Raw genomic sequence first — 21,683 nt, forward strand, 5'->3', positions numbered from 1 at the left:
AGTTTGTTTATTTTCTTTGAAACAACTTGCTTCAATAAATGTCTTTTTCCCAAATAGGCAGAGGTTCCATGACAACCAAACATATGCTATATTTCATGCAAAATGTGTCAAAGCTACAAACTTCAAAGATGCTGTTTAAATGCATTGTGACACTTTTGATTTTAAACATGGGCGGTGACCTGAGAGCGTTGCTAATGGATTTAGGGAAAGTAAAGCTTTACACAGTATTTTCAAGACAACTAGGAATATCTTGCTGCCATGATCGGATAAACTGGTCAAAACCAGTTGTAGAAAAAAAATACAGAAAATTCAAAAAAAACAAAACAATGTTTCCATCACAGAAAGCCTTTAGCGATAACCCTTGGCCTTTCAATGGAGAACTTCTCTTCAGATTTGAAACAACCCATGAAATAGTCGTGTCTATGTTAACCTCTTCAGAATCACATTGTTAGCCTCTTCCACGAATGCAGTATTTTGCCGAGCCAGTTTTTACATAAGCTGCAAACGAATGATCCAACGTCTTGCATGACTGAGTCCCAAGTGATCTTTTCGATTGCACGGATATCATGAGTCTCACGCTGTTAGTCAACAGATGCTGCGAATTGTTAAGCTGTCAGGAGCTTTTGACCAGCTTTTCCTCTCAAAAGCCAGTGGAGGTCGATAGAGGGTGCTCGAGTTGGTAAGGCAGTCAAAGAAATGATTGAAATAAATCTGTTTTACTTATTCTTCCTCTCCAGCGATATATGTAGTTCAACTTTGAACTATTTGGACTTTTATTATTCCATTCATAGTTTTGATATTTATCTTTGAAAAAGAACATGACCTGTATATATTTTTTTTCTAAGTTGTGAATTATGTAATTCGTCACTGGCTATCAAGTATGTTTTGAATTTGGCTTATCTGGCGAAACACATCACTAGATGATCTTTGTGAAAAACATACCTGGTATACTTTAACCGACTTTCCTCAGCATGACCCTGCTTTGCCGATGATGTTGTCTAAGAAGAGGAATTGTTAATTAGACCGGTGAGAGCTGTCGGAGCATGGCTATTTTGAAGTTTTCTCCTTTTTTCTGTGAAGTTCCATGCGTGTTTCAATACAAATTTAAGTAAAAGTGGAATATGCCACTGATTTGTACTACTTTTTTTGTCTTTTCAAAAAAACCCGTATGGCATAGGCTGTCTAAATTCATTTTAAATATATTTAGTGTAGTTGAAAAATGTGACCAATTTAGGCTCTGCTCAGTGTCCCTCATCATGCCTTGCCCATAGGCTGTTCATGTTCTGGGTTCTTTCTCCCCATGTGCTACTTTGTTTTCCTTCCTTGATTTTTCAGCTTGTTTACTCCGCGCTCTGTTCTTACCTGCGAATTCCCAAAAGCTCAGTTACAGGAAGCTGTGACAGAGGCAGCCATGATCAAACAGAGACTGAACTAATTGGCTATCACAGGTAATTTTGTTGTATTTATTCTGGATGTCCAGTAAGAGGTCTCTGTTGACAGCCTGAGGGTTGAAAACACAATTCTTTAAATTGCTGCAATTCTTTTCTTATCTAGTTTTAGATTTGAAGTTGAAGATTTGGAGAGTTTTCATTGTCTTGCCAGAGTTAGATACCCTGCAAGCAGTTACATCCCAATCTCGTACCATTCTGATTGTGAAATGCGACCCGATGAATACACTCATCACAAACATAGAAGTTTACAATGGACAAACCTGTGAGGGATCGTTCTAGCAGGACCTCAGTTGTCACAACCTTTTTCTTTTATATATATATATATACTTAACCGCTACAACTCATCTTATTAAAATGTTTTGGGGACCGGTATGCTAAATACGGGTTGTTAGGAACAGTGTATCAGAATAAACGAAGCCTTCAGTCAGATAGAATTCAGTTAGCCTCGTAGACATACAGTGGAGCTTGTATATCCATCAACTTAAACGTTATTTATGACATGAATGAAATGTTATCTTGTGACATAAACAAATTGAATTCAGAGACTCAGACTGATGCAAGACAGTAATACAATTTGCACTTTATAAACAGACATCAAAACCATTGTGGATGGGTGTATGTTGGCTTGTGCTGCTGCAGGAAAAAAAGGACCACTGGAGAATTATTTATGATACTGATTTACTTCTTTGTTTATGTCATACATTCATATCCTAAATCAGCAAGAGACACTTTGGATATGCATTTATATTTCTAATTGCCCAGCGTGTTTGAAATTTGCAAACAAAAGTATGGAGTAAATATTTGACTCCTGTGCTTTTCGATCATAGTTTGCATACATTTCTGCTTCCGGTTTGTATTTCTATTGCTCCAGTATTACTTTCAGAAGATAGGTTGCGCCCGAGCCAGGTATTGATTTCAGAATGAATGAAGCCCCTTGGGGAGGGACGGAGGGAGGGGGGTGGCTTGCACAACAACCATCCGGCCCTTTTGTAACCTACCTAAAACTCAGTATGAACTTAATTCTGGCAAGAGATCTTCATTCATTAACAAGAATCACAAAAACACCAATGCACATAGGAGCTAGCCCACTCAGCTATGTGGTTAATCTGTGCCTGGCCCTGGTGCCCTGTATTGGCCACCCTTCCCTGCTTGTTTGATTTTATGCTATTAGCAATACATCCACACACAGCTGCAGCAAAAAGTTGGTTTCTTGATAGCAATGAGGGGTTCCAGGAAGGCCAGGGTCACAGTGATCCTTGTGATCCCTTACGTATTACCCTGCTCATCTGAATGCATTAGTGCTCACGCACACACACCTACACAGTCATGCAAGCACATGCAGAAAAACACACATAATTGTTGCAGAGGTTGGAAAATGATTCCAAAATATAAATCATAGGTACGCTTCTTCCCGCTCTCACACATGCACACCCACTCACATACAGGCTAAAGAAAGATGAATTACTGATTGGATGGGATCTGACATAACCCATAGTGGAAGTAGGTCACATGGGAGAGACTGGTCATCAGGGAAATAATGTGGTAGTTTCACCGCCCCCTCCCTGTATTTCTTCAAGAAAATCATTGCCCTCCCCGTCCATCTATTTGCTGTCACATTATTTTTCATCTAAGTACAATTTGATATCAGTCATTTTATCAGCAGGATTCCCAAAGAGCAATAATGTAACTGTAGTTTGGATCAAAACTAAACAGTTTGAAGGTGAAGATACATTTGAATAACCAATCTGTTCATGCCAGCTGGTTGAATGGAACCCATGCTTGATTCTTTGGTTTGTTATGTCACCCTTTGTTCAGAACATAGTTAGCAAATAAATGTGTTGTTTGAGTTGAGAATCAACTCAAAGATCAAGGCAAAACACACACACACACACACACACACACACACACACACACACACGCACAGACAATCTTATTGAAAAGGTACAGGGACAATTTTCTAATATTTTAAATTATATTTATTATAAATATAATATGTAATCATATAATGTTATTAGGTAATGTTGAAAACAGACTATCTGGGGCATTATTTCAATAGATAATAGTGATGATATAGGTTGAGTTTTATACTGGAGCTTACAACAAAATGCAATTTTTCCCCCAAGGATCAATAAAGTATTCAGATTCTGATTCTGTTTCTGATTCTGTTCACATATCCATATAGAGACAATGATTTGTCAGATATTCATTAACATCCCGAATTCAGAACACTGAAAAACAGTTCACTTTCCATTGAAGAATGAAGCACTAAATCTCAAAATCCCGTTATTGGTCCAGAGTCTGTCTTAAAACCTCTGCTCTCTATTAGATGCATGATACTTTATTTATTTACCTGATTCAAACAAATGGGTACATGGTCTCCACTTATATAGCGGTTTCATTACCATTCAGTTTTAAAGCAATTTACCCAGGGTTGCATTCACACAGAGCCACACACTGATGGCAGCAGAGCTGTCGAACAAGGCACAAACCGGATCATTGGGGGCAAGTGTGTGTGTGTGTGTGGTGTGTGTCGGAGGGAGGGTCCTGCTGGGATGCCGGGAGTGGAGATGGATTTCACAGCTCAGATGCTGTCCCTGAGTCAGAAGCAGTCCCTGAGTCTTGTGGTCCTTAACTTTATGTTTCTATACCTTTTCCTGGAAGGATGAGTGCAGAACAGCCCATTTTCCGGGTGGGTGGGATCAGCGGCGATCCACCTTGTCGCCTCTTCTGGACCTTGCCGGCAGATAATGAATCTAGATCTGACAGAGGTCTCTCTCGGATCCTCTGCACTGTCTTTACCACAGAAGTCAAGTTCTTCCCGTTCTCTGCCATTTAGCTCCCATATCAAACCGTCACACTGAGATATAGGATTCTCTCTGTCGGGGCTCTGCAGAAGTTCAAGAGCAGCCTGAGGAAGAAGACCATTTGTTGAGCCTTCTTCACCAGGCGGGATCACCTCAGAGACCAGGTCAGATGAGATGTGGTTACCCAGGAATTTTATGTTGTCCAATTGCTCCAAGTGTATGAGAGGAGCACGTTCTACTTTCCTATAATCCCTGATGACCTCCTTAGACCTGCGAATGTTTGGGAGAAAGTTGATTTTCATCTTGTCAGGTGATGGATCTCCTCTCTGTAGTGAGACTCAGAGACACCCACCAAGGTGGTGTCACCAGGGAACTTCACGACTGTGTTGAAGGTATGGAATATATATATATATATATATATATATATATATATATATATATATGTATATATATCTCAGTGATGTGCAGTCAGTAGAGGCAGGGGAGGTCGGGCCTCACCTGTCATCACAGAAAGAAAAAAATGCAAAATGAAAAAATAAATAAAATGGTTATATTTATTCAGTGATTTGTACTATAAAGTTATTTTCCACGTAGCTTCACCATTTTTAGTTGTTTATTTTTAAAATTGCCACAAAAAATTCACATTTACAGTTTAAATATGAAGAAGGGACGTGGGGTGACGCTGCAACCAGCTGAACCCACTGTGGATTGCACATTCTGATAACTGTGCTGCCATGCTATGTACTGAGACCATATTGCTGTCTCTGTGGATGTCACTATTAAAAAAAAGCTTTCAATATATGAGCTAAATTATTATAGTTTAGCTGATGTGTCTAATGTCAGACAACTACAACGCATTTCTCGTGTTTCTCGTAATCTTAAAATGACTGCTAAGAGGCATCAAGTGAGGCAGGCAGTGATGGTGCCTCATGGTAGGGGGCACCGCTGATCCCAGGGATCCTTCTTACTACTCGGCCACAAAATAATAGAATTAGTAATAGCAAGCTACAGTTAACAGTTAGCAAGTCAAGTGAAGCCATCCAGCTATTTTTTGCCGATCTCACCGGGATGTATAGGTCACAAACGGTGAGGAATCAATGTAAATCTCCCTCTCAACTTTTTGTCCCAGAAGGATGTCATTCAAACTGTTCCTGAGGCGACAAAGTTGCTCCGGCCGGTGCTCACCATTCCGGCTACGACAGCATCGGTGGAGCGCTCATTCTCGGCACTGAAAAGACTCAAAACATACAGTCGGAACAGGACCGATCAAGGACGACTGTCTTCACTGGCAGTGATTTCCATTGAGATGGAGAGACTTTTAAAACTGAAGAAAGAAACGGAAGACTTCTACAAGCAACTTATCGATGCTTCAGAAGGAGCGGCGCATGGACTTCATTCATAAAGGTAAGAGATAATAACGTTTTTTTTTTTACATGTGCTTTTTTTCTATGCTACGGTTTGAATATGTAAAAAAACGCTGATATGATATTTTAAACAAAACACGTCAACTGCTGCCAATAAAATGGTGAATTAGGGTTCATATGTTTGTAAATCTGACTGTGATGACGTCACTACCTCACCAGCAATGAATCTCACCGCACGTCACTGATATATATATATACATTTATACGTATAATTATGACAAAAAACCAAAACAAAAAAAACCAAAAAACAAACACTTAACAGCCTTCAAAGCCTGTACATTAAATATTTTCTTGTAGTTAATTCAATTGCAGGTTGGCAAGCAAATACATAGAAAGAATTTGCTCTGTACAGTACATAATGTGCAATTTTTTTAATTTTATTTTAATATGTAGATAGTTGCTTTTAAATAGCCTTCATAATCTTCATAATAGACCTGCCGTCTATAGTAATTAAAAGATAAATAGTGCCTGATTTATCTGATACCAACAGTGCTATATTTAAAGCATGTGAACTTAGAATATTGAAAGTGATCTAAAATGTCATAGTATCTGTGTGTTAGGTGATTTTGCCATTTGCATAAGTGATTAAGAAACATGGCATTTCTACAAACGTCTGTGCTTTCTTTTCATTGTTTTTTGGATGCATTCAAATGTGGGCTGGATACAAATAATTTTCCAACACTATAGAAGGGTTAAGTCGTAACCCTCCACATAACATTGGCGCTGACACGAACACGAGTGTGACTGTCTGTATACGTGCGGTAATTAAGCCATCTGGATTTCAAACAAGCGAGCTCAGCCCGAGGGTAGAGAGATGGCAGAGTTGTGCTTTTGTATGTGTGTTTGTGAATGCACGCACGTGCTGTTTGTGTGTATCAGACAATAATGTGTGGCATAAAAACAAGCAAAAGGATGTGGGAGCTAGATTCTGTCTTAAGTCTGTATCAAACTCTTCATTAAACTGTGTGTTGGTTTGTGTGTGTGTGTTGGTGTGTGTGTTTGTTTGTTTGTTTTTGTGCGTTAGAGAGAGAAAGAGAGGAAATTCCACGATTGACTGCTCTCCCTTGCAAAACGATAAGCTGGAAGGGGATAACCTTTAAAGGGGCGATTAGGGTAAACACACCCAAATGCATGTGGATGGATACATGTGTAAAGCCCAGCTAACCCACCCACCTTATGTACGGCACATGAAGAAGTGCATTGTCACACACACGCACAGACACACACACACACACACAGACACACACACACACACACACGCACACACACACACACACACATACACACACTAAGGCCAAAAACGATGAGTGCAAAATTACTCACTTCAGCATAAACATGAAGCTACGAGACCATAGTAGGGTGATAAAATGGAATGCATTAGAATGACAAAATGACTTCGTTGTAGCACTTTTTGTCTCTCGCCCTGCAGCCCTTCAGCAGGCTTGTTGAGTGTCTGACATTATGTCCAGGTCTGGGAGCTGTGAAAAAATTTTCTCTCTGGTTGGAAGATAGGTCCCGCAGTGCCATCTGCTGGAAGAATTGTTTTAAGAGGCATGTATGAGCACTCATAATAACACATCATAGACATAATGCTTTTATTATCCCATGCTGTATTACACTATAAAACACTGTGAAGCAAAATATGCTGGACAGGAGAACACCAAAAATAGAAATAAAAGAATGCAATGAAAAAAATTCACTTAAAGTTGTCGCTTCAACTGCACTTATATACTTCTTTTCTTGCACTCCTGTTGCCTTAAAAATCCAACCTAATCATACCTACATCAGCATAATTTCTTCGTTGTTCTATGTGACAAATTATTTATAATTTCTGGTTAATAATGTTTGCACCTTTGGTGTTAGAGTAACACTATTTCAGTGCTCTGTATGTGTGAACATATGGCAGTATTGACAATAAAGTTGACTTTGACTTTGACTTTAACTTGACTTTAATTAAATCAAACGACAACATCACTGATCTCTTTCAATTTTTTTTTTTTCTTTTTTACATATTTCATTTTTCACTTGAATAACATCCTGACCATGCTTCACTTCTATATAAAGTCTGTCACCTCTAAAGAAGCGGCAGGGAAATACATTTTATACATTGTAATGCAGTCCTCATCCCAAAAATGATCAATGGAGTGGGATGCAGGGGATATAAAACTACAAACCAAACTTCCTTGTTTTCCTTGTGCCTCCGGGTTCTACAGATTCCTCCCGTGGTCCAAAAACATGCATCAGGTTAATTGGAGATCCAGAAGTGCTCAGTCATATAAATAAGAGAGTGAATGGTTATTGGTCTGTATGTAACTGGCGACCTAGTCTATATCCTATCAGAAGATTTTTTGGAAGTTGGTTCCTCAGATGTCTGAGAAGGAGTTTTCATTCCTTGCCAAAAAGGTGATTAGTTTCACAAGGTTAAAATGAGCCGAAATTAGTTGTCTGTCTTTATTTCTCCTTCTCAGACGCTGTAACGTCATCAGGTGCATTGCGTAGCTTGCAGGTTCTCACCGGTCGTGAATATTATTTGTTCTATCTGTCCTTTTGTAGCAATAAGTCAAAAAGCCGGCTGAGTGATTGGCCTTTTAATGTGATTCATGTTGGAACGATAGTTCTTGGATGCTAGTGAGGCTATTAAGATTCAGCTTTGCAAGATTTATTCACTGAGCCAGGGCTACCGCTACCATTTAGCAGGCCATGGCCTTTGCACTTCCTTTTCACCAGGGACGTGGGGGGATTCACATTTTACAATTAAGAACCACAAAGAATCTACATTTTCTTTCATCTCAGCTTTTGTGTTATATTTTTTGAGGCATAGTTTGTAGAAATCTGGACAAACCTACCTTGTGTTATGATACAGTCTACCTCCGCGGATGATCAGCTGTTCCCCAATTTCAGCTGCTCGTATTCCTTCTAGTATGGGTCCATCGAACCAAACAAAATAATCCATAGAATGAGGCACCAATATGCATTTCATCAGTTAAATGATTGGACACATTGTAGATGAGAAGCACTTTGCTATTAAATGTCTGTCTGTGTCCTCAATGTTTTCCTGCAAAAGCACCATGTAAACACCACGATCAAAGTTTGAACGTTAATAGCGTCAACGTGACTCCTTTGTCAATCACCGAACTTGTATAAGAACTCACCAACTTACTTAGTGTGCTTTTGAGCCATGGAATACTTCTTGATGTTTCTCTAAACTGTACTTTTAGATATTCACAATATTCACCACAAGAGAATATAACACAGACTGAGCTTTGTAAAAATGGTAGGTTTACTGAACTTATAAGAAAGTAGAGGTGATAGCAGCTCAGCAGAGTAATGGCTAAGATGACAGCAAGTGTTGTTGGTACTGAACCTTTGGGACTTACTATTCACAAACTGTGAGGTATAATACAACTTCCAAAAAAAAAAAAAAAATCATCATCAACTCGCGTCTGTCTATTAATAGATGATAAATTCAGAAAAGTGGACGGTACCGACGGATGGTAATCATAGTGGTCTTTTGTGAAACATATCTAGGAGAGGATTTGCAAATATGTTGTTACCCTGTTTTACACAAGTACTGCTCTCACGTGTGACTTTTTCCGTAAGGATATCAAGAAAACAATTAGCAAAATAATGATTAGGGAGGAATCAGACAGTGACAAGAAGAGATGAGATGGTGGAGATCATTTCAATTTCAAATTCAAATGTCTGCAGGGACACTGAGCCCTGATATAAATTAAAAATGCGACTGAGATTTGTGTGTATACATTTCAGCGTTCACGCACTCTTGTGTGTGTGAAGAATTATATTTATGGGTGAGCGTGCATGAGCTTCTCAAACACACAGTTGGACAAACAGACAGACAGAAAATACCAAGATTGAGATATGCAAGAGTGGATTCGGGGAAAGTGGAAAAAAGCACGTTTCTGAATGAAAATAAATGAAAGGGAAGTCAGACTGAAAAGCATTTGGCCTAGATAATTAGTCGGGAGTCATATTTCCACATCACATCAATGCTATTGCTATATGTCTGCAAAATTAATTACCCCAGTGATGCTTGGTCAAGCTGATTCTGAAATGTTTTGTCAAAAAACGTTTGTGTGTCTGTGTGCGTGTGTGTGTGTGTGTGTGTGTGTGTGTGTGTGTGTGTGTGTGTGTGTGTGTGTGTATACATATACATATACATATACATATATATATATACATCTCTTCATTTCCCAAGTCTCCTGTTCCAGTATTCAGCAGACACACAAGGATGGTGTGGAAACCTCTATATCGCAAATTCGTGTACAGGCAATTCAGCTTATGAAATGAGCTGCATTTGCATATTCATGGTCTGGACTTTCTTTTAATGACACAGGAATTGGTGGCATATTTAAGATTTCAATATTGCAAATATTTTTTTTTTACATAATCCAAATCAGACAAATGAAACAGAATGTGTGTGTGTGTGTGTGTGTGTGTGTGTGTGTGTGTGTGTGTGTGTGTGTGTGTGTGTGTGTGTGTGTGTGTGTGTGCCTCTGTGCGATTGCTAAGCGTTACCTTTGTCCTACATCGTCACAAGACCAATAAACCACAGGTATCCATCTTTGCGACAGGAAGATGTCAAGCTTTTTACATGGGGCTCAAGTGATTTTACATCTTATGTGCTACTTTCAGTCACACACACCCCAGCTTATTATTTATTGAAACTCGCCATCTTTAACAATGATGACAAATGAGCTTATTGGTGAATGTGTATCAGTGTGTTTCCATATGTAAAAGCATCTGTCTGTCTCCTATATCCACTCCTCTTGCTGTACATGTGGTGTAGCTCTGATAGTGTGTGTGTGTGTGTGTGTGTGTGTGTGTGTGTGTGTGTGTGTGTGTGTGTGTGTGTGTGTGTGTGTATGTGTGTGTGTGTGTGTGTTTGAATACATGTGTATGCAAATTCTAACCTTTAACTTGTTAAAGCTGTGTCTCTTCAGGGTTAATTGGTTCATTTATCCGCCATAGTTGAATTCTATCTTTTAACCGCAGCCCAGACTTTTGTTTTTCTTATGTTTGTATGTGAGTATTTTTGCTGCCATGTATATAATTGTGAAAAGTTCTCATCATCGGGAGTAGAGTGAGTAAGGGGCAAATTAGGCTCGTTTCCAACTTTTCATTTAATTGTATTATAAGTCCATATGGCTGAGTTGTATAACATCATGCATTTTATTTCTCATCATGTGCAGCTAATATCGGAAGCTGTTCATTTGCAGAGCACATTTACAATTAGCGTGATGCTTTCATGGATGGGGAGATGTCGTGGCAGAGATTTCCTCCTCTGAAACCAAATTAATAAATGCATTTTAATCTGAATGGATCATTGGAGAATAAATTCATAGCTAAAAGTGTGTTTATTAGCAGAGTCATGCATGGCAATTGTAATATAATGAGTGTCTGCGAAGGTTGCCTTGGAAACACAGTTATTGACCTTGCTTTTGGAGGGAGCTGCAGTTCCAATGCTGAACATTAGAGGGTACTAAGAGACAGGGGGCAATTCTTCATACTCGGCGCAACCATTTTTTAACCAAACTGAGTAAAAAGAAAGTAGGGGGCCCCAAAACAAGTCAGCATAAAGTCCTAAAAATACTTCTCTGCACAATCCTGTTTTATCCCTCAACTTTATTTATCACCCACTGGTCACAAGGACATCATACAAAACTACTTCCAACATGGGACTGCATTGGAATGTGATTATTTGTCATGATCTGCGCACACATTCAATACAAAATTAAATACGATCATTTTTTTTTTTTATAAAATAAGGTGGATGAGAAGAACAGACACAAGTGCTATTAAGACATGCAGTGACAATATAAAAAATAGACATTTCTTGTTCTTTTTCTGTACAAACATACATGAACACTTATAAATATATAGAAGTAAAAAAGAGTGTATTTTTAAAATACAAAGGTCAAATTATACACTTACATTCCATAATAACAAAACAGGAGACGTAACCACGATATTCAAGTGATTTTTTTTCTTTTTTCACAGACACTGTACAATATTGTACATTGTTAAATCAAAAATTAGATCACATAACAGTTGTTTTCTCCCACGAGTTCCGCTCGTGCTGCTGTAAACATTACGCATGAAGAAAAGGATACAGTTTTGTCGTAGGATTTCCATTTTGAAATCATTCATTCAAGCAACATTCGGAGAATCCATGATCACAGTTGCACAATACCTTCTTTCGAACAATTGCTTTGAAACCTTTAAGTCACCATGATCATGACTTCAGTGCAAGGCTTCACTTTTCTTTGCAAGTCTTTAAGCACTGGATGGCACGAGCATATTTGGTTTGAAAAAAAAAAAAAAAAAAAGAAGGAGACAAGCATTACAGTGAACAAGAACAGTCATAAGGTTTATATATGTTGGCACGATGAACAAACATTTGCCAGAATATGGTGAAATATTCCCTCCTTCACATATTATGGGGTTTGCCGTTTCTCTAGCTCTGGCGAACGTCCTGCAGCAGTTTGTTAATCTCGTGAACCAGCTCGCTGGTGTCCACGCCGGCCTCGTGACGGCTCTCGCTGCATTTGGGGCCCTGGTGACCCTGATAGAAGACACCGTCAAAATCGTCTTCTTCGTAGTTCTCTGGAATTTCCTCCATGGCCGGGAGCCATTTGAGGTGTGGCGGCTGCCCAGTGTTGGAGGTGGAAGTGCAGGTGGAGGTTGAGGCCGGAGACGGTGAAACATGGTTATTCCCCACAGATCCACTCCCAGGGTTTAGATAGTGGGTATTGGCTGCCCACGCAGCCACCCCAGGCGGGTATGCGGGACCTTTACCACCTGGTAACAAACCTCTACGATTGTCCTGAGGAAGAGTATTGTTACTATGGTTACCAGACATATTGCCGCCGCGTCCGCTCCCCCTCTCGCCGGTTGATGAAGATGAGGGCGGGCTTGTTTCGGTGCACTCGGTGTACGAGTCCATATTCGGGGGGAGGAGCCGCTGGAACACGCTGTTCATCTCTGTGAGAAGGGAGCCTGCCCCTGCCCCAGCTGTGCATGCATCACTTCCCCCGCCAGCAACAACTCTTCCCGCACCCCCCTCCTCATTCCCAGACTCTTTGCCAAAAGTGGAGAAACTCTTGAGCCGCTCTGAGTCAACCGAGGACTGGTCATCATCGAGCTGGGCCGGCTGGGAGGACTCTTCCCCGGGGATGTACATGTTGTTGCGATAATCAGCAGAGGAGGCAGGTGAGGAGAGGGGGGGCATCCAGCATTGGTCAGAGTGTCCCAGAATGCGACATTCGTCCGTGCACAGTCTCATAGCTGAAGGGTGGAGGGGGGAGGGGGGGGGGGGGGGGGGGACAGTCAGAAATATTGTGATGCTATTAATAGACATAACAACAGCAAGAGAAAATCAGAGGTTTAAATCCTAAGACAGAACTTTTTTTTTTTTTTTATTTAACACATGCTGATGCCGTATAACAAACGAGAACCTCAGTAATCTAATAATAGGAGGCCATGGGGGGGAAGTCTAAGAAGCACGCAGAAGGTCAGGATTAATGCAAATAGATGTATTAATTTCAAAATGTTAAGAAAACATAGATCTCATTAATGCTGAAAAAAATAACTCATTCGTTTAGTACCCACCTCTATTGAATGTTGAATAAAGTTAATTGTTAAGTTTGAATTGGAACAATCCGCCGTGTTTCCTTTTTTTTTTTTTTTTACTTTTTCTTGCTTTGCTGTTTTATTTACAGCTTGGCTGATTCAAATATGTGACGACAGATAAGAAAACAGTCACAAGAATTCCACGAATAGACCTGAGACGATAAATTGCAGCAAAGGCAGCTGCCAATGTAAAATTTGACTGCTAAAGACAATCATCTCAACAGCTCCTAAATTTGTAACCGAGGCCGGGATTTGGATGTTTTGTTCTCTTGCCACATCTAGCGTGAATAGCCATGTTGGCTCATCTGAACAGGAACATCTAAACAAATTAAATCAATTTAAAAGAAAACGAGATAACCTCCCCATCAGCCTGCTATCTCTTCCCACATGGTTTTAGATCGTGCCATAAATGTCAGGGGAGAGGAGTTAGGGGATACGGTTTGGCACCTTTGAGCCCTTCTGAGGAGAAGATCGAGGAAGATAAAGACACACTCTTGATGTCCACCGCACTTGCATTCATCCATGACAGCGAAGATAGAGAATGCATCAGAAAGTAAAAAAAAAACAAAAAAAAAACGAGAGAAATAAGGAGCTCTCATATGTGTGGGAGAGCAAGAGAGGGACAGAGAGAGAAGAGAGAGAGAATAACATCATTCTAAAAGCAATTACTATGAATTCTCCTCAGTTCAGACATGAAAGCGCCACTGTCACTCAACGAAGAGGAGGGTGGGGGGGGATGAAAAAGGAGGGAAGGAAAAAGAAAGAAAACAGCGCCCTGAGACGTATACCGGTGAGTGACAGGCGACTCATCTTCGCTCCGGGGAGGATTTTACAGACACAACTCTATCTTAGGGGTAGATAACACACACACGAACGCGTGCACATACACACACAAGGTAACGTAAACAGCCAGGCACACTGTAACCCCCAGTCAGCGCGATAACAAGCGCGGAAATGAGGGCTGTGTGGAAGAATGGGCCGAGTACAAAGGGAACAGTGTTGGCGACAAGGTGAAAGAAGAAGCTGTACAAGGAAGTGTGAAGGCAAATAATGTGCTTAGACCTAACCTGTCCATAGCTCTGGAGTTTGCCAGGGAGGACTCACAGGTGGCTGTGGGAGTGGTGCAGTCTGACAGCTCCGAGCCCCTTGACTTAAATCAGTGACAAAGCCTCAATCTGCCGGTCTATGTCATATTTTAAAGCCATTCGAATTTGTTTCAGGCTCAAATGGGTGTATAAGATACATGCGAAGTCTGTTGGAGGAGGCGGTAGATGAGCTGGAGGATGTCGGAGGTGTGCGATTCGGCAAGAGGGGGAGGTGGGAAAGGAGAGAAAAGAACTGCCGAGGCCCACACTTAGTGGGGGGGGGGACTTGACTGCAGCTCACCTGGGTGGAGTCTGTGGTGGATCTCGAGATGCATCAGGTCAGAAAAGCCCTCCCCCAGCAGCAGTCTGTCCACGGGGGATTCCCTCCCCATGTCACAGTCACTGTCCCCCGCCTCGCTGTCCCCACGGCCACTGTCCTTCAGGCTGAATTTGTCCATGTCTTGTAACGCATACCTGGTTGACCCCGAGAGGATAGAAGTTACAGAATCATCACATCGGCGCTTTTTATTTGGGGAAGAAATCAATTTAAAATGTGAAGATCCATATTTTTCAAGTTCAACGCGGGGTTGAGGCTTGAAGGCTGAGAGATTCGCTGTGATAGAGGGAACTGGTGAGAAACGATTTGTGCACCTTAAAGTGAAACCTCGCTTCCGAAATCCGGACAATATCGTTTGACGAGGCCTTCGCTCTCATTGCCGTCACGCAGGTAGTGCTAGTCTAAATATAGAAATTGTCAACGGAGTGATTTCTGGAAAGAATGTGCACACGTTCTGTGCAAGTCCTAATTTTGAAGTAGGAGAGTATTGAAGAAACTGTGACATTTAGACAAATGAGTTGCGTACTTTTGAAACTGAGTGACATCGGTGTGATGGCAGCTGGAATATGAAAAATCAAAATACATTAACACACACCATCAGATCATGATCTACACGCAACTGACCGACTGACAGCAAAACTCGACAACAGGTTGTTGAAACATATAATACAATGAAAAAGGAGAGGTTTTGAAAAGTAAATAAAAGTAACTATCGGGGGAGCGGGGGGGGACTGAAAGATAGGGGTAATTTACCTGTAGCTGCGAGAGTATTTGTTGCCACGGAAACTGGGTCTGGGCTGGTACTGGCCCTGATGGAGCATGGACAGAAGCTGTGAGACTTGCTGTATCCAAAATAACAAAAACAAACAAAAAAAAAAAATAAAACAAACAAAGAAAAAGCAGAAAAAGGGGGGAGTAAAATAATAATAAAAGGAATAACAGATGGGAAATTGAAGAGGGGAAAAAAAAATAGCGACAAGACAGAAGACAAAATAATGGATGAGTAAACACAAAATGGATGATGGAGAGCCTGCTCAATACGGATGAGACAAAATGGATGATGTTAAAACAAAAAAGGGGAGGGGGCGCCGGTGGGAGGTTGAGTCCACATGAATATGGAGACGTATGATTGAGGGATGAGTCGTAGTTGTGATAGGAGTAATGTTGACAAGTTGCAAACAAAGTAAAGACAAAGACAAATCTGTAGTCATCAACAGCTTTGATGGGGGTTAGTTTGAACTTAACGGTGGTGTTGATAAAGTCCCTGTCACACATGGAGATGAGTTAATTTAACCAGATTGCACAGCTGTGTGAAAATGTGTGGGCGGATGCGAGAGTGTGATGAGAAATTAGGAGAAGTTGAGATAGAAAATTTGGAAGGGGGGGCTTGCGGGACCATATTTGAAACGTCTCAGATTAATTTGCTTCATTGTGCGTGTGTGTGTCTGTGTGTGTGTGTGTGTGTGTGTGTCTGCTGTGTGTGCATGCTCACCTCAACTGGCGGAGTCGCGTGTGCCAGTTCCAGGGCAAAGCTCTCTGGAATGTGATTGGACGATATGGTGACAAGGCTATTCAGGGATTGACGGCTGTGGTGATTCTGCCGGCTTCCCATCTGGGCTCTTTCCATGGGGGGCGTGGCTGAGGGCGATCTGTGATGAGCTCTGATAGGCAAGGTGCCGTTCACCGTGGGAACCAGGGTGATGTCACCTTTGTGGATTTGCCGCGAGGGCTTCTTCGGATGATGCTGGTGCGTCGACTCGGCCACCCGGCAGTTGTAGGACTGTCTGGTTTCTTTCTTCTCCCTATTGCAGCGAGCTGCGAAGACCACCATGATGACCAGGAGCAAGGCACAGATCGCCCCCAGGGAGATGATTATGATCAGGGACGCGTCGAGGGCGGACTCCCCTTGGTTCATCACTTGGACGTGGTTCTCGATGTTCTCGTAGAGGTTGATTTTCAGAGCCGCCTTGGCACTGAGGCCGTCACTTCCCTGATCTCTGACTACAACCAGCAGCTCGACGTGTTCGTGCGGGAAATTCTCCAGACTGGCGTTGGCGTGGATTTCGCATGTTCTGGGGTCGATAACGAAGTAGCCCTCTTCGTTGCCGCTGGCTATGGAGCAGATCAGCTCTGCGTTCACCCCTGTGTCCCGATCAGTCGCCCTGACTGCCGTGACAAGATGCCCGGCCTCTGTGAACTTTGACACGGGCACGTCGGCGGTGTAGTTCCATAACTGGGGGACCACAATGACCGGAGGGTTGTCATTCTCATCCAGGATGTTCAGAATGACCGTGGCGTTGCTCACCAGTGGCGGTTTTCCCGCATCTTTGGCTTGCACCACGAAGGAGATCCGACTCACATCCTCCCTGTCAAATGTGCGTAGTGCGTAAATGGCGCCGTTGGAGGGGTCTATCGTGACGTAGGTAGAAATGGAGCTCCCGTGGATGGAGTTCTCCAAGATGGCGTAGCTCACCTGTCCATTAGCGTCCAAGTCATGGTCGGTCGCCATTATGGAAGTCAGATACGCTCCGGGGGCGTTGTTCTCTGATTTAAACACCTCGTATTGGCCCTTCTCAAAGTGTGGGGGGTTATCATTTTCATCAGTCACGTGCACGGTAAAATGCTTTACCGTGGAGAGACTGGGGGTACCCTTGTCTTCCGCCACTACCGTCAGACTGAACTCCGACCTCTTCTCCCGGTCGAGGGACACGTTGGTCAGGATCATGTAATTATTTTCGTACGTTTTCTGAAGTTTGAAATACCCCTGGCCGTGCAGTTTACACTCCACTTCTCCATTCAAACCCGAGTCCAAGTCCTCCACCCTCACCAGTGCCACGAAAGTGTCCAGAGGAGACGCCTCGGAGATATAAGCCGCGTCCCCGTTCCCCTGAGATGACATGAGATTAATGCTGATGTCTGGCTTATTGTCGTTCACGTCGACCACCTTCACCAGAATCTTGCAGTGAGCCGGCATGGAGTTCGGACCCATGTCCTGCGCTTGCACGTCGATGTCGTAAGAGTTAATGGTCTCGTAGTCCACTCGCCTGATGAGGGTCAGGTGACCACTATCGGGGTTGATCTTGAACGTCTCCATGATTTTCGGGGACACATGACTGCTGAACGAATAGACTATCTTGGCGTTAGAGCCTTCGTCCGCGTCCGTGGCGTTCAAGTCAATGAGCAGAGTTCCAACAGGTGAATTTTCCAGGAGATTGATCACATAGGAGGACTTGTCAAATATCGGGCTGTTGTCGTTTGAGTCGGTGACGCTGATTTTCAGGAGGGTCGTGCCGGTTCTCGGGGGAACACCCCTGTCAGAGGCCGTGTATTGAAGTTCATAACTGGAGCGCACCTCCCGGTCCAGCTCCCTGAGCACCACCAGCTCCGCGTACTTGGCCCTGTCAGTCCTGGACTGGATGTCGATCTTGAAGAAGTTGTTAGGCTCCAGGGCGTACGTGTACAGCGAGTTCTCCCCGACGTCCGGGTCCGTCGCGCTGTCCAGGGGGATGCGCGCTCCCACGGCCGCGCTCTCGGAGATTTCAATGGGAATGACGGCGCGGGCGAACTGGGGCGCGTTGTCGTTGATGTCCAGCACCTCCACCTCGATGTGGAACAGCTGGAGGTGCTCGGTGGGGAGCGTCAGCACGTCGAATTGGATGGAGCAGTTCAGATTCTTCTCGCAGAGTTTCTCACGGTCGATTTTGGTCCTGATGCTGATTTCCCCGTCTTGTTCGCGCACCGTGAGAAACGACAAGCTCCCTCTTTGCATCGCCCTGAAGCGAAGCGACACGCCGCTCGGAAGTTTGGCCAGAACATCCGAGACGTCATCCCTCAAGCGGGCTATCACCGTTCCGACCTTCTGCTCCTCGTGGATTTGATATTTCAGCGTCTTACCGGAAATGTGCTGCGCCGAGAGCAACACGACAGCTATAACTTTCCACATACTTGACAAAAAGGGACCGTTCATTTTTTTGTCTTTCTTTCTCCAAAAAATCTCCAAATAGAACAGCAAAAAAAAAAAAAAAACTCCCAAAACGCAGTTTAGGTTAGTCCCAGAGTGCCTCAAACAACCTTAGAGGAGCGCTCTCAGTTGCATTGCAAGACGTAAAAAAAAAGGATAACATTCGGGTTTAGCTGGTGTAAGCCTGCTTAAGTTGCTTAATTTCCATTTAACCATCAAACCCCCCCCCGCGCTAGTCCTCCACTGCCACGCTGATCTGTTGCGCGCATCCAGTGTGCGGGAGAACCAGCTGAGAGACACTGAAATCTGTGCGCTTTTCTCCGTCTCCTCCCAGCGTCTGGTCTGTGCGCCGTGCGCCCCCTTTCGCTCTCTCTCTCTTTCTCTCTCTCTCTCTCCCTCTTTCGCTTTCTCTCTCTCTCACAGACACTATCTCTCTGTCTCTCTCTCTGTTTGAGGTGTCTCCGCGCAGATACTTGCCTAAAATAACCCGCCTCAGCCTGGAGTAGTTATACATCAGCCGAGGCCCCGTTTTTTTTTTTTTTTTCTTTTTTTTTGTTGCCAGACAAACGATTCTTAAATCAAAAACTGGCCAGTGGCCACTCACGGCGGGGAAAGGAGGGATAGGGGTGGAGGAAAAAAAGGAAGTGTGCGAGTGTGTGTGTGTGTGTGTGTGTGTGGAGGGGGGGGGAGGGGGTCACCCCAAACCGCCACTTTTTCAGCATACCCACCATACAATGGACAGGGAGGAAAATAAACCCAAGAAGAACAAGTCTATTCAAAGACGTTTTTTTTTTTTTCTAAACTAATAAAGGCACAGAAAGGTTTATGAGTTTTGCGCTTCTGGTCTGTTCTCCCCGGACAGGATGCAAGACAGAGACGACATGCACATTAGAAAACACTACACATATTGTCACACCAGTCATCTTTATCACCCAACATTTATCAGGTTTGAGAACTTTACGCGTACAACACGGAACCGGGCAGCTGTCACACCAACTCCGACGTGTATTGGCACTACCGTGCACGCCATATGCCTACGCTGGAACAAGTCTTGCACTCCTTTTTTTTTTGAAGCGTCAGCTGATCCCCCGCCTCTCCGCGCACTGGCACTTCTTTTTTTTTTTTCTTTGCCGCTGTTTTTGAGCGTAGTATATTATTTCACATGCACCTCATCCGTGCCCGCCTGTGGGTGTGAGAGCGTAAAGCCGAGTAAGCCGTGTGGCGAATCGCGCTGAAAGGCAGCCGGACTCTAATGAATGCAGTTAAAAGAGTTGGTCACGCCGGGAAACATTTCTGTTCCCGTGCACGAATCAGCATCACCTCAGAATCCCGCGGGGTGTTTTTTTTTTTTTTTTTTTTTTTTTTGGATAAGGTGCGCGGCACTTTTCCAAAAAAAAAAAAAAAAAGAAGTCGCCTTGCTTTAACATTCTCCTGGAGAGTCTCGGTCATGTCAATTCGAAAGCATTTGTGAGAGAGGGTGTATACGTGAGTGCATGTGTGTGTGCGCGCACAGAGAGATAGATAGAGTGGTGTGAGAATGGGCACGACCGGGACCGTGCATTCTGAAGACCATCTGGCGCGGTTTGTTTGGCACAAGGACCGGGCGATTACAGCAGACCGAACAAGACTCCAGCGGAGCCCCGAACCCCCACACAACTGTGAGGAAATGAGTTGTCATGGGGGATTGGAAAGTACCAAGCAGCTTTCACAGATCCATTCACATTTTTTTTCTTTTTGCTCGCAGGGAGGACATAGTTGCAGTTCCCTAATATCACTCGAAAACACACACACATGCAGTAACGTTAAGGTTAAGAGAATCACTCTTTGAGTTATCTCCATAGCACGTTACTAAAGCCCTCATCCATATTCAAGAAAGAAAAAAAATAATATTAGAAGCTGTGGATGAGCAAGTGACCATCTGGAGCAGAAATCCACAGAACGCAGGCGTCTTTTAAAACTATTTAAGAGGTGCATAATTAACCTTAAGACGTGGATGCTGATTTTTTTTTGCCAAATAAATGAATAATGTACCACCAGCTGGTACCTGTCTGCGTGAGAAATGCAAGATAAGCAGTAAAATCCGAGAATTAATGGTACTCTGCATTCGAACCCAGGTTATCAGACTCCCCGCGTCAGCAAACGTCCCAGTGTTTTTGTTCAAAGAACATTTTTTTTTTTTTATTCGTTATTTGAAACGTGCAGTGACGCACACCAGAAGCGGGCCCCCCACGACCCCTGCAGCCTTAAATCGGCGGAAAACCTTTATTCCCATCCCCAGTGTCTATTCATCACCAAAGCTATGTCTGCATAATGTCATAATGTTTGCACCCCCTCACGCTCCCCCCTCTTTTTGCGCATCTTTCAATGTAGTGCGCTTGGTATTTAAACAGGTTTGATACGGGCGCCCGGCATTTCCATAGCTTCAAACGCGCACAAAAGAGTAATGCAATTACTCCCCGCGTCCCAGAGAAGCTAATCACATTTGGAGAACAAAGTGCGCTCCGGAGTTTATGAAAGAATGGTCGCAAAAAAAGAAAAGAGCGAGTTGGATGGGGGTAGGGGTAAGGAGGTTGGCGGCATCTTAAACACTGCGCAGAATAAAATAATTAATGTATAGAGGGGGTATAATCTAAGTAAAAAAAAAAAAAAAACAGATGGAGACTTAATACATTTAGCCACGCTGCATAACCAGAGGAGCTGAACAAACATGGTCTTTTTTGAAGCTTAGGGAACAGCAGTAATTGGGCTCAACACATTCATCCTCTGCAGCAGGTGCATTGATGCTATATCTCTTGCATTTAGTAACTTTTTTTTCTCTCTCTCTCCTTTAACTTCTCCCCCTTGAAGCTCCGGAGAGATGATTTTTTTTTCTATTGATTCCACAGTAGGCGGTTCTGACGCGCAAAGCAAACCAAACAAACAAACTTGGCACAGCTCTTTCTCGTTATTCATCGCCTCTGCGTGTCGGGCC

At 43.0% G+C, this 21,683-nt stretch overlaps 1 protein-coding gene across 2 annotated transcripts; it reads right to left on the reverse strand.

Annotated features, from left to right (window-relative positions):
- Window positions 1-11,307: 11,307 nt before the first annotated feature.
- On the reverse strand, window positions 11,308-19,039 carry pcdh18a (protocadherin 18a). 2 transcript variants are annotated; one of them, XM_086142426.1, is made up of 4 exons: window positions 16,244-19,039; window positions 15,505-15,560; window positions 14,716-14,888; window positions 11,308-12,984 (listed from the first exon to the last, which is right to left on the reverse strand). In XM_086142426.1, exons 1-4 carry the CDS (start codon window positions 18,716-18,718, stop codon window positions 12,155-12,157), a joined length of 3,534 nt encoding a protein of 1,177 aa, XP_085998552.1. In that variant the 5' UTR covers window positions 18,719-19,039; the 3' UTR covers window positions 11,308-12,154. The 2 variants fall into 2 exon arrangements, with proteins under 2 accessions (XP_085998552.1, XP_085998551.1); XM_086142425.1 differs by having other exon boundaries at window positions 15,505-15,593.
- Window positions 19,040-21,683: the final 2,644 nt, after the last annotated feature.

The sequence above is a fragment of the Fistularia commersonii genome, chromosome 35 (assembly GCF_037954325.1).
Source record: "Fistularia commersonii isolate RoL2024-O1a breed Wild chromosome 35, RoL_Fcom_v1.0, whole genome shotgun sequence".
NCBI classification, from domain to species: Eukaryota; Metazoa; Chordata; class Actinopteri; order Syngnathiformes; family Fistulariidae; genus Fistularia; species Fistularia commersonii.